The sequence below is a fragment of the Centroberyx gerrardi genome, chromosome 3 (genome assembly GCF_048128805.1).
Source record: "Centroberyx gerrardi isolate f3 chromosome 3, fCenGer3.hap1.cur.20231027, whole genome shotgun sequence".
NCBI classification, from domain to species: domain Eukaryota; kingdom Metazoa; phylum Chordata; class Actinopteri; order Beryciformes; family Berycidae; genus Centroberyx; species Centroberyx gerrardi.
In genome coordinates, this window is record NC_135999.1 from 9711863 (window position 1) to 9725048 (window position 13186).

General features: G+C 42.2%; 2 protein-coding genes across 2 annotated transcripts; one reads left to right on the forward strand and one right to left on the reverse strand.

The window, feature by feature from the left end:
* Positions 1–363: 363 nt before the first annotated feature.
* tmem134 (transmembrane protein 134) lies at positions 364–4745 on the reverse strand. The gene is made up of 8 exons (XM_071911415.2): positions 4549–4745; positions 3647–3903; positions 3495–3562; positions 3285–3371; positions 3112–3188; positions 2056–2100; positions 903–956; positions 364–760 (listed from the first exon to the last, which is right to left on the reverse strand). The coding sequence occupies exons 2-8, from the start codon at positions 3857–3859 to the stop codon at positions 678–680; spliced, it is 627 nt and encodes a 208-aa protein (XP_071767516.1). The 5' UTR covers positions 3860–3903; positions 4549–4745; the 3' UTR covers positions 364–677.
* A 793-nt stretch (positions 4746–5538) lies between these two features.
* serping1 (serpin peptidase inhibitor, clade G (C1 inhibitor), member 1) lies at positions 5539–10427 on the forward strand. The gene is made up of 11 exons (XM_071911400.2): positions 5539–5634; positions 6025–6072; positions 6770–6881; positions 7027–7197; positions 7409–7714; positions 8003–8212; positions 8541–8684; positions 8882–9085; positions 9214–9353; positions 9444–9666; positions 9845–10427. Exons 2-11 carry the CDS (start codon positions 6025–6027, stop codon positions 10090–10092), a joined length of 1806 nt encoding a protein of 601 aa, XP_071767501.2. The 5' UTR covers positions 5539–5634; the 3' UTR covers positions 10093–10427.
* The last annotated feature ends 2759 nt before the right edge of the window (positions 10428–13186 follow it).

Sequence of the window (13186 nt, forward strand, 5' to 3'; positions counted from 1 at the left end):
AGGCTTGAGCAGCGTGCGGTCCATCTCAAACATGCTGCCGTGGTTTTTTTTTAGGCTATGGAAGCTGAGACTCATTCCAAACTGTTTTGATGCAATCTTGTTCTCATCTCAGCAGCCCAGACAATCAAACAAGTTTGATAGTTTTTTTTTGTTTTTTAAAGTTTTATGTGCATCTGAGAAACGAAATAAAAATGTGGTCACATAAAAAAAAAAAAATATTATACTACTGAGTGTTTAGTTTGGGCTTTTTTGTTGCCTGTGATGTTACTGACATGATGTAATTCTGATCAGCCAAAAAGAGGTAAAAAGACCTCTCACTTTGCCCCCATTTTGAAAGCTAAATCAACTGACGCAATTGAAAAGTAATGTACAAAAAAATTTATTGTAATTTCACAGTCATTATTCACACATATGACATAACAAACAGACAGGGCAAATCTCCTTCTCTTCCACATACACACACAGACACAGTCGGCTCGTGTAGTGGAAACATAATCGAGGCACTGAGTGGTTCAGTTAGCAGTGGTCATTATAATGACAGGATAAAAATCTTTAAAAACAACCATGTGACAATATCTTTTTTCTTACTTGAGTTGCAAGTGACAAAATTACAATTCATGATAATAAAACGCGAAAAAAAAAAGAAATGTAGTGAAGACGTAGTGTAGCATAAAATGTCATTTCTCAAAATAGGGCAGGTAGAACAACTTGAAGCCTCTTCTCCCGCGGACAGCACAGCTGATATATATGACATGGTACACTGGTGGAAATACAGGGAGTAACATTGTTATTATGTCTACGGTATGAAGCATGCATTAAGGCGGTACAGCACAAAGCCAAGCTAAAAACAAACACTCAAAGTTAACGAGAAAAGTTAAAAAGGAACCAAATGTTGTATTTACCCCCAGGGATGAAGAGAAGAAATCCAGGGACAAAGAAAATGGCACTTGAAACACCTGTAGAGATCAGTGACAACCCACAGTGAGGACACAGGCACCAACACTAACTTCAGCTAATGCAACCGCACATATTACAATCAAGGATTTACTGACTGAGTTTAAAGCATGGCTGCATCTGAACCCCAAACTACGTCATAGGTTCTCTAACCCCATGTGGTCTCAGCCATTCCAGTGCCTGTAGGTTTAAATCCGTCGGGAATTTTGCTATTTGAGATCAAAGACTTTAGGAATGGCCTGCCTGCAGAAAACAGCATCTTATTTTAAACAACTTCTTAAAAGATAAGAAGTTACCGGTGTTTTTTTTAATACTTCCACAGACATAACAATTGCCTAAACTTGATAATCCATCACAATAAACATGAAGCCTTAATTTGGTTTTGTCAGCGTTTCTGTTTTATCATTATATCGTTGTGCCTGGGTTGAGTGTTTTCATATCAGCGCTCACATCACATCACGCTCTGCTTCCTGTCAATCAGCTGACACCCATACAAAGAAACAGACGTCTCCCAGGAAATAATCTCTCAAAACATGTCGCCTTACAATCGTTACTGTCACATCCATGTCCTTATTTGCAGCGTCTTTGTTAGACGTGGCAGCAGGTTTGACACTATTAAGTTTGTATTTTAAAAACAACAATAAACAAGTAAAAGTAAAAAAATCCAATTAGCTATGGCGTGCATTGCAAAATGATTGGGGGAAATGTAAACAAGATGTAGACAGAAGTAAATGGGCTTTATGACTCTAAATGACACTGGTTTTCTCCTTTAAAAACTTTTATAGATTTGCTTTCATGTAATTGTTTCTACTGTGTTTATTGTATCATTGCTGTATTTTTTTCTTTTTCACTAGATCTTCTATTTCTGTAACTGTATATATATTTCCTTAGTGCATTTACTTTTTTATTTTCCTGATGGTGAGGCATAACTTTTCTTTTAAAAAGTGTACAATACATAAATGTATTGTTACTTGTAATAATGCTTCAATTACTGGAGATATTCTTGCACCTGGACTAGCAGAGCTATGATGTCATTTCTGGACAGTCTTGCAACACAAAGCTACAGTCCAGCATAACAGCCCTTTACTTCCTCCTTCTTACCTGCATTTGGGTTCAACTGGATGACAACACCTGTGAAAATAAGAGCTGGGGAAGAAAGAAACGACACAAATGTAAATACAGACAGTGAGATGAGGGGGTAAAAGGACAACACAGTATAAATATAATCAACACTTCTTTTTCCATTTGCTCAAGATAACTGGCAAAAAATCTGAGTTATACAGAGAGGATCAACATGGGGACAAAGTTCACTGTATGGAAAGCGTGCCACTGGATGGCACAACACTGAACAAACTAACTGTGGTTTACAATTGCATAACCATTTGAAGTAGGAAATCACAGTGTGTGTATATAAAAAAATTATGGAGGATATTTACTATATGATGTTCTATATGATGCACAGTTTTGTAATATATAATTATTTCTGTTTCCGTTTTTTGTTTAAATTTTAGTCATTTAACTGATGCTCTTGTCCATAGCAACTTACAATGTGTGAAAAAGCAGAATAAGTAGGACAGACTATCGGTATCAGCTGATATCGGCTTTAAAAAGCAATATCGGTATCAGTCCAATATTACTTTTACTGCCGATATTTGGTCAATTATGGAATTGCCATTTCTGTGACTTTTTTTCTAGGACTGTGTCACGTAATACAACTGTCAAATTAGCAACAGAATAAAACTGTTTAAAAACCACTTAATTATCTTCAGATAGCCGTGTCTTAACCCGTTTTGCACCTGCATTTGTACTGAGATTCTTACAAAAATGCATATCGGTATTTGGTCGATATGGGTGGGAAAATATTGGTTATAAGTATTTGCCTAAAAATAAACATATTGGCGCATCCCTAAGAATAAGCTTCAATTCCTAGATCATCTACATTACAAGCAACCGATACTAAAGAGTGCGAGGGTGAGAGCCAGTATGGCCTGACAGTATTCCTGTGACCTTAGAATAATCATGAAGAGAGACTTAGGAAAATATAGGAGAAGAATAAGAGCTAAGGACAGAGAGGGAATGGATTTGTTTTCTTCGAGATACGACCATATTGCACTATAAAGTTGTGGTTAGATATATTGTACTCTTTTTAGGACTTACCAACTCCAGTGATGAGGAGAAGGAATGAAGCAAGAACGACTCTTCGATTTTTCTTGACCAGCGGGTGGGACATCCACCTGAGCAACACATTGTTTTAAACCAGCTGTTTGATGTTGATGTTGTTGTTGTTGTTATTACATGTGTGTGTGTGTGTGTGAGCTGTGTGAAATTACCCGCAGCAGTGCGCCGACAGCTGGGTGACAGAGCTCAAGGTGCTGAAGGACCACTGGGAGCTGCAGTAAGACAGAGTCGCAGGGTCGCTGTGGGAGAGGCAGGTGCAGAATTACTTATCCTCATCTAGCAAAACATATCCACCCACATTCACAGAACATGCAGGAAGAGGAAAAAAACATCACATCAAGACTCCTACCTAAAGGCCCCACCTGATTTTGAAGAAGTTATTGAAAGACGAATTGCCACTGCTGCCTAAGACATCTTCATTTTCCAGATTCTAAAGAAGTAAACACAACAGATTATAACTTGAGTTGTACTTTTTCAGGTAACTATTGATCGGCTGGTGTGCGTTCAGGATTACCTGATACTTTAGATTGCTGTGTTCAGGGGAGCCGGCCGCAGCAGGCGGAGGGTGAGTCTGGGGTTTAGAGAAGGACAGAGGACCAAATGTCATCTCTCCTCCTTCTCTGTCTTTATCCCTGCCCTTCCATCCCTCCGCCTCGCCATCAGACACGGCTCCTTCCTCCTCTCCCTCCAGCACAAAGGCATCATCGATACTAAACTGCGTTGCCATGGCGCTCGCCTCTCAGACCCTTTGGTCCTGTGGGTTGATGCACACTGTGGGTTGAGAGCAAACTGTCACTCACAGTACAGCAGCTATGAAGAAAAAAAGATGATATTATTATCTACAGCACTCATTTTTTATGTCAGGCATATCAGTACTGCCCTACACGGACAAAGAGCAGTAACTGCAGAAGTAATTAAACTAATTAAAGTTTATCCCTTGCCCTAACAATACTTTTCTTGGTACAAGAGGACTATATATCTTTTAATAGCATTTGGAGTTTTGTTATTTGTGTGGATATGAAAGCTAAACCCTGGTCACGGCATTTCACTTTTAAAAACACACAAAAAGTATTAAGTCTATTTTGTAGGGCAGCATACACCTCTCCCTCTCTCACGTGCTACGCGTGCACGCGCACTCGCACACAAGAAATAGGTGGGGGGCTCCACATATCGTCCGCCCAATAAAGCTATCGACACTGCAAGAAGCCACAACCTCTAGTCTAGTTAGTAAGTCGGGAGCTAGCTAGTTCAACGCTTAGACGTGGCCTTCATAACATCATATGTGAGCGGAGGACCGTTAGCTCAGCGGTGCGGACCAATGCTAACTAAACCTACAAGCTAGCAGCACTGTTGTTGCTCTCTGCCATTGTTTGTACTCTTTCCGCTGCGGGATCAGAGGATCAGGAGGAAACTTACTCTCTTCAAAAGTCTTTTTTCAGGGAGGCTGACCTCGACTCCACGTTGATAAGTGACCGTTCACATATCTATATCGTCTGCGGAAAGTTTATACTAATCCTTCCGACAAATCTCTCGTTTTCTCTCGGATGCGAAAAAAAACTTTTCCAAAACTTTGGACTGTCTTCCTTTCTTTACATCCGTCGCTCGATTGCACATGACTGATTACGCCCAATGGACTTTGCGAGTCGCATGTAATCGAGCGTCGCGATGTCGATCGACCTACATAAATGACGTGTTGACTGATGTTTACCCTTATATGTCTATATTATAGACTGTAAATAGGTCGATATATACAGGGATGTAGTAGTAAATAAAAAGGGGGGTAAACTATGACTTCTAGCCGGTGATCATCATATGGGAAACAACTACCAATATAAATAAAATCAATTGCACTTCCAGAAAAGCATTAATTTATGAATTTTACCCCTTTAAACAATCTTGTTGTCACATAGGTTACATCATTTTGACACTATTGACTGATATTTATTGTGAATGATGCCTAAAATGTGGCAAAACTATATTCTGCAAATTCCACTACATCTTTGCTTATGTAGAATACAGGCAATCTTTGGCAAAATCAAATTATGCAAAACAGTTTAGGAAAAATACAAAAACAAAAACATGTCATTATTAAAGATGCAAATTGAAAATGGGTTAAATTGCTCAATCCGCCCCGAATTGTTTTTAATCATATTTCATATGTCAGTATTGACTAGGTGAATACATATGGATAGCAGTTGGACTAAAATACCGATAATAGCAGAAATAAAATAGATAGAAAGGAAAATTAATTATCACACTGGCAAATTGATACTGTTGCCAACTTGTGAAACCATGTGATTTCCAGCAAGTCAGAAGACCTGCATAGTGCAAACAAACATCTCTAAACCAACAATCACAGATTAGTCATTGTTGCTGGCAGTTTGGTGAAGCAGACATTCAGAGGGGGATAGATGAAGTGAACGGTGTTGAGACGTGGCAGAGACAATATCGGTAGAACTGGTGACGTTCCTGAATTTGAATGCTGTTGGAAATTCAAGCACTGTGAGTTTTTCCATGCTTTTCATATGGTGTAATCACTGAGTTAAAGCAACTTTATATACATTATATTCTATTGTTAGGAGCAACTACATATTATATTCCCTTGTTTCTCAGTAATAGCGTATTATTTAGGCCTATCAATGGATGGAGGTTTTGTTTGATCTCGCTTATTATTAATTAGAAATGAAAGGTGTAGCTGGGCGATTGGCCTTTGAGGGATTCAGATGCCGGATTTTGAGAGAGGGAACATCATCACATGCCAAAGATTGTGCCACATATTGATCTTTTTTTCCCAGCTTTGTGCCATATTCTTTTTAAAGTCACCACTTGCAAAACAACCTCAGTTAACTTGCTGGTAACCCTTTTCTCTCCCTGCTTCTTGCTCACTTTCAGATGAGACATCTGGTCCTGTTTTGCCTCTTGCTCCAGCTCATTTTTGAGGTAAACTCATCTGCCTGAAACAGTGCATCTTCTCTAGGCAATTAAAGTGTTAAAAAAGAAAAGGTAAAAATAGCCAATTAGAGCTCAGGAAGAATGTTTCCAAGCCATTAAATTTAGTTGACCAAAGTTTGACTGTTTATTTTTTGTTTTTTTGTAATGTATGCTAAATCCCCGGTAGGTAAGGCTGAAGGAAACGAGGAGGAACACTAATGCACTTAGCCCTCTCTCCCCTGCCTGCACCACCCACCGAGCCAATAGCAATCGGCGTGCAGCTGATTGAGAGCTCCGAGTGAAGCTTTCATGCTCCAGAGTTTACTGCAATTGCTCAGATGCCAGAGCCACAAAATTTACATTGAAATGAAAGTAGCAGAGCAATGGTGCCATCGATATTGCTGACCTTCTGAAGTCTTATCTCATTCATTTAAGGTCACCCAACATGAGGATTACTTTTGCAAGCAAAATGTCAACTTATAACACGTAGTGTACCTACGCAGGCTTTAACAAAAGGAATTCATTAAAGTCTTTTTTTTTTTTGTTCAGCTCAAGTCCATGTCTGAAAGCATGACTGGATAGTATGACTGCCCACACATATCCAATATCAGTCTTCTTTGGTCAGTGGGAGGAAGAGCTGCATCAAAAACATAAAAAAAAAATGCAGCTTTACTTCAGATGTTTGACTTTCTTTCTGTCTGTTCAGCTCTCGTCATCCGCAGACCTCCGGGTGGTACCTGGTTCAGGTCTGACCCTCCCATGTCTTCCCATGCAAGGACTCGACTTCACTGGAGCGGTCGTCACCTGGACATTTGATGGTCGTGTTGTATTTCAATAACTACAGTGCTTTACTTTTCATTTGAAGTAACTTAATGTCAAGTTACATTTCACTCCATTGCAGATATACAGGTATAGGTATACATTTTGAGTTGGAAATGTGATTTTTTCTTTTTGTTACAACAGGTAAAAACATAAGTTCCCAGGCTGCTGGGTCCGCTGGCTCTATTGCAGTCAGTAAGAATGGCTTCTACCTGTCTATATCCTCTGTAATTGCTCCCAACGCGGGAGAGTATGCGTGTGTGATGGAGCACAACGACATTAAGTGGAGCAGGACATACACCGTCAAAGTTGAAGGTGAGGAATACAGATACACGTCTCTTTATCATAACTACATTGTTTATTTTGTCTGCACATTTTGGTAACACAGTTGAGAATTTTGGATTTGGGACAGTTCATTGAATGAAAAAGCTTGAATCTAGAAGAGAGCGTGAAAAATCTGCTGGCAAAATTGGAATAGCCAGATGCTTACTGACAGCTCGGACAATCTTTGTGGCTTTGTCTCCAGCATTAAGTGGCTACACCCTTAAGGTCAAGGTGGGTGCCGAGGCTCGCCTGCCCTGCTATCGCCCCCCTTCCAGCCCAGCCAATAACTACTCACTGTGGTTCAAAGAAACGGACGACGGCAAGAGGACGCAACTGACTCCTGTAGAGATTGCAAATGATGATCAAAGACTAGAATGGTACTACCCAAATCAGTTTGACAATGATCAGACCGTCGTACTCAAAAAAGCTGTCGAGGGGGATGCTGGAATTTACCACTGTGAATCTGATGAGGGGGAGAGGTTCAACTCTATCCATCTTATTATGGAAGGTAGGTTTGGCAACCTCCTGTGAAATATTGCTCCATTACTGCATGATCAATCACTGCATTTTGGAACCATCAATCATCAATTACGTGCCAAACCAACAAGCTCCAAGTAGGAGTATTCATGCAAGTGTTCTTCATATGAATCTAATAGGATTGGTAGAGACGAGTGTTGCAGATCAAAGTTATTGTAAATTGGATGTCAATTTTGTTCTGAAGCTACGTTGGGGTTCTTGGTATGATAAATTTTTTTGTTGTTATGTTTTTTTAATCATGTGCTTAATTTTCTTTCAGCCGGCCGTGCTCCTTTCTCATGCAGTGAATTCACCACACCATGGGAGCCCTGCCAGGACGAGACCAGCCGCTCATGGGCACCCATGCTGGAGGAATCTCAGGCAGAGTTTTCCATGAAGCTGTATTCCCACCTCAGTCAGTGGCAGCCTTCTAAGAACCTGCTCTTCTCTCCGATCAGCATCAGCGGGGTGCTGTCCCATCTGTTGCTAGGTAAGAAAAGGGAAGCATGTTCCTCATTAGTCTTTGATGGACTGGAGGATTAGGAAGAGGCAAGCGGTCCCAGATCAGAATTGCTATTCTTCTTCTTTATAAACCATGATCTCCAAGTGAGGTACACATTATCCCCAGTTGACTCTGTACAGCTAGACAAGAAAAAAAAAAACGTATATATAACTTATATATATAGAAGTTTTATAACAGATTGTCTTCACTTTGAAATGTCACAGGGATTTTGCTCTTTTAACAAGTGCCTACTGCTTTCTCTGACACATCATTCTGCTTTCTCTCACGTCTCTTTTGACTGTCCCGTCTTCTCCAGGTGCGCGGGACACAACCCGCAGAGCCATCGAGGTGGCTCTCTGTGTGCCCCATGACTTCCACTGTGTTCACCTGCAGATGAAGCGGCTGAAAGAGAAGTTGGCCGGCTCCTTGCAGACAGCATCTCAAATCTACTATAACCAAAGTATTACTGCCACTGTGTGAAGCGCGCATAATGGCTGCTCCATAAAGAGCAAAGCAATTAAAGAGAGACATGTCAGTGCTCAGATTCGGAGCGCATGCAGAGTTCCGTTTAGCCAGGAGGCCGTATGTCTTCTTCTTCTTCTTCTGTATCTTTTGCCATCACAGAGCTCACTGCGTTGTCTCTATTCTCTTCCTCAGATATGACTGTGAACGAGTCCTTTACCAGACAGTCCATGCAATTCTATGAAGCTGAGCCTGTCAGGCTGCTGGCTAGCAATGAGGAAAACACACAGATGATCAACAGCTGGGTGGCAAATAAGACCAACAATAAAATCACACAGCTGGTTGATTCTGTACCAGGCCATACCCAGCTGATCCTGCTCAACGCTGTCTCCTTCAGTGGTCAGTAGTGTGTGTGTGTGTGTGTGTGTGTGTGTGTGTGTGTGTGTGTGTGTGTGTGTGTGTATGTAGAGTTGGTGGGAACTAATACACTGTGCGTGTGTGTGTGTGTGTGTGTGTGTGTGTTCCAGGTCAGTGGAAGGTCAAGTTTGATGGGAAAGACGAGAAAGCACTTTTCACAAAACTGAATGGTGACCTGGTGAAGGTGCCTGTCCTCTACAGCTATAGATACTTGGTGCCTATGGAGTATGTTCCTGAAGTGAAGGCACAGGTAACACACACACATACACACACACACACATACACACACACACACAAGCCCATACTCTCGACAAACACCTCCCTTTTCTTCTTGCAACAGGTGGCGAGGTTCCCTCTCACAGGTGGAAGCAGTCTTTACATTCTGCTGCCTCACACCCACAAACCAGCCGACCTGCAACGGGTGGAGGAGAGGATGACGGACACAGCGGTGCGTCAAATGATTGAACGCATGAAGGTGGTGTCTCCCCAGCACATTGAGGTCACCCTGCCCAAAATCCAACTGGATGTCCAGGCAGATATGAACCTGCTTCTCAGGAAATTAGGTTTGTCCGTCTTTCCGCCTCCCTGCCTGTCCGTCTGACTGGTTTCTAATTTGTCCCATCTATGGAAAATCACCTATAAGTCTCATCTGTGAAGTATGGCTACCCATCTATCAGCTTTCCGCTCTCTCCCCTCACTATTATCCTCCCTCCATCCCTCCCAATTCTTCTCCCCTGTCAGGACTGTCTTCGCTCTTTGAGGAAGCCAACCTGTGCGGACTCTACTCTGGCGGCGAGATGTTTCTGACTGACGCCCGGCACAGAGCCTTCCTCGCGCTGACCAAAGACGGGGTGGAGGCCGGCGCTGCCACCTCCCTCTCCTTCTCTCGCTCCTTCCCTTCCTTCTCCGCCCTGCGGCCTTTCATCCTGCTACTGTGGAGTGAGCAGGCCAACGTGCCGCTCTTCATGGGCAGAGTGACCGAGCCATGAGAGAGAGAGAGAGAGATGGGAAAAGCTGCAGAAGCAAATAAGCAGTAGAAAACAAAGATATGGTGAACAAAGCCTGGCTGACAAAGTAAAAATTCATGTATTTTCATCATGTGATTATGCTTATTCTGAAAATTCTGTTGTGCCTTTTCATCACTTGATATGTGAAACAATATAAATACTCAACATCAGTATACAACAGCTTCCAGTAGCTCTAAGAGAGAGCAGTGACCCGTTTCCATAGCGGGTCAAAAAGTAGATGTAGGCTTTCATGAATATTTGATTGGATCTCTGCTTGTTTTCAAAGATGAAAATAAATACATGAATATCTCCACAAAGCCTATGTTGTCTGCGTTATATTTTTGAGCACAATGTGGGTTTCATGTCATGCGAAAGAAGACAGAAGACCACTGAAACAACTTCAATTTATTTTGCGAAGTAGTTACACAAACCCACCACAGGATGGCAGCCATACTGCATGATTGACATTGACAGTGAATACACAGGGATGGCAGCAGTGAATTCCCCATCTCATTCACCCCTGCCTTCCTCCATCATCACCACTGATATCAATTTAAGGAAGACAAGTGTCAAAATCTGTGACAGTAAAGGTTTTTTAAAGCAATAGCTCACTTGGTAAAGCACGGCAACTGAGCAAAAATACCCTGAATTATCTCATTCACAAACAAACGAATACATAGCAATGGCGAGAGAGATTGAATGGGCGACATAAACTGTAAACACATCGGCATTCAGAATGATCAGCTAAGGTCGCACTCTATTCTGTACATGTTGATGGCAATTGCTAAACATGCAGCTCTATTGTAGATAAAATGATTACATGAGCAAAGCAAGTTCAATAGACAAGTGTCAGAAAAATCCAGTGAATGTAAACAAAACCAACAGATCCACAGTAGGTCTCCGAGACAGGAATAAGCAAACATCCATCCATTAATGTGAACTCCGCTTGATCGCTGCCGTCCAGCCCGTTCACATGCCTTTACAGAGTAGGCCGAGTAGTGAGTAGTGAGTATTACAAATCCCAGAAATGCATCTTTGACGCATGGGTCACATGATTATGTCGGTGTGTGGTTTGATTATCTCGCGGCTGACGTGTCGGGGGTTTTGACGTGCATAGAGTAAGTACAGAACAACCCCCCCCCATCCTAGCCCAACCCTCTTGTTAAAGTCATTCAAGGTCTAATTGAAAAATATTTTTTAAGCCCACTGTCATAGCACACAGTCTAGTTCCAAGCTTCGATAATGCCAAAGCCCTTCTTCTTTTCTAAACCTCATTCACCACTGCAGTATCTGTTTTTTTTTTGTTGTTGTTGTTTTTTTTTTGCAGTCACCGATGAAACATTCACAAGGTTGTCAAAAGACGGCAAGAATATGAACAGACAGATCGATTCAACAGTTAGAAAACTCCTGGAGGCCACTGACCGACTGAGGGTGTGCTTTTGTGAACCGGTGTAGGGCCGGAGCCACAGTGACTGATGAACCGCGGGAGCACGACTGATCACCCTGGCAGGAGCAGAGAGACAATTCAGCAACAGTGTAGCCCATGTACACCACATACATGTAGAAGTGTGCATACAGACACATAACACACATGTAGGTAAGTATGCAGAGACACACACACACACACACACAAACCATCACAATCTAGTGTAGTATGTCAATATCCTTTGATCGTCTGATTGTCCATTGTCCGCTGCTCCCAAATGGGTTTCCATGCAGGGTATAATCCCTCTTTAGCTGCGGCGGTTCCATCAAACCGTCGGGGGGCTCCATTGTCTATCTCCACACGTCTGAACTATTTATCTCTGCAGGCAATCCCGCCTCTCTCAGAAGCAGATGCAGCGAGTCCCAGTGGTCTTGTCTCTTGTCCAGCGTCTCAGATGCCTGCCTCTAGACCTGACAATTAGGTCACAAACAATGGGAGGAATGGAACCAATTGGGAAATGACTCCCTCTGATGGCCAAATTTCTTTTACATTGTCTATTTCTTAAGACCTGCAGAGAGAGAGAGAGAGTGACTGGGGGTGTGGAAATGTGGATTTGTGGAACTTTTGAGGCTTTGGGCAGCCCTGTTCTGATGCATCAGATAAGACCAATCAAACGCCTCGATTTGCCAGTTACTATATTGCGGGTGTGATATTGCCCTGCAGGAACAAAGCGTTGCATCATCTGTGACTCTGTTGGAGAGTTTGAGTCACTGAGGTATAGTTGTTTTGATACTGTTGGAGTCTGGTCCGCGCTGCTGCAGCGGAATGACGGATCCGAACGACACCTCCGAAAAAGGGCCAGGGGCAGAGGTCAGAGGTCACAGACCAGGGAACGCTCCAGACTGAAAGGTGCTCTATGACTGTCTGGCCATGGGAGAGAAAGACGGCCATGAGTTTGGCACACATGATTGACAGCTTGTCAGTGTCCTCCAGCCAGGAACGCTCACACCACCGAGGTCTCATGTGGTGGAGGATTTCTCTTTCTTTCTTGTCCTTTCTTATTTTTTTCTTCACAGCTCTGTGCTTCTGAGTTGGAGGATGGATGGAGACATTTCAAATGGGGCATGATGTGAATACAGATAGACACGTACTGCACAGAGAAAATGTAGGCACTCATATTCTCACAGCCCCATGCATGTGCACGCATGTACATGCACACTTACACACACACACACACACACACAAACATACACATACATACACAAACTGGCACATTTAATTTCTGATATGAGGGTGTATGGACAGCCACTGTCACTGAAAGACACTGAAAGACATTAGAACAAGTACACTGAGACGGTAAAGGTACAAATCCACCAAATGGATCCTTTTGTGCTTTAAAGTATGGTGTGGTGTTTTGCATCAGATCAACAACCACGAGAAAAAAGACTCCTCAGAACGGAGGGAACAGAATCTTTCATAACATCCTGGTATCTGTAACTATGATATAATACCACCTTATGAGTCACGACGGTGCACACACTGTACTGTTGACCCTTTCCAGTGAATTAAGTCTGAGAACAGTTAAGGGTTCTACATTGTTGTAGGTGTAAATTTGAATGACAAAATGTGAGTGACTTCCACAATACGAGG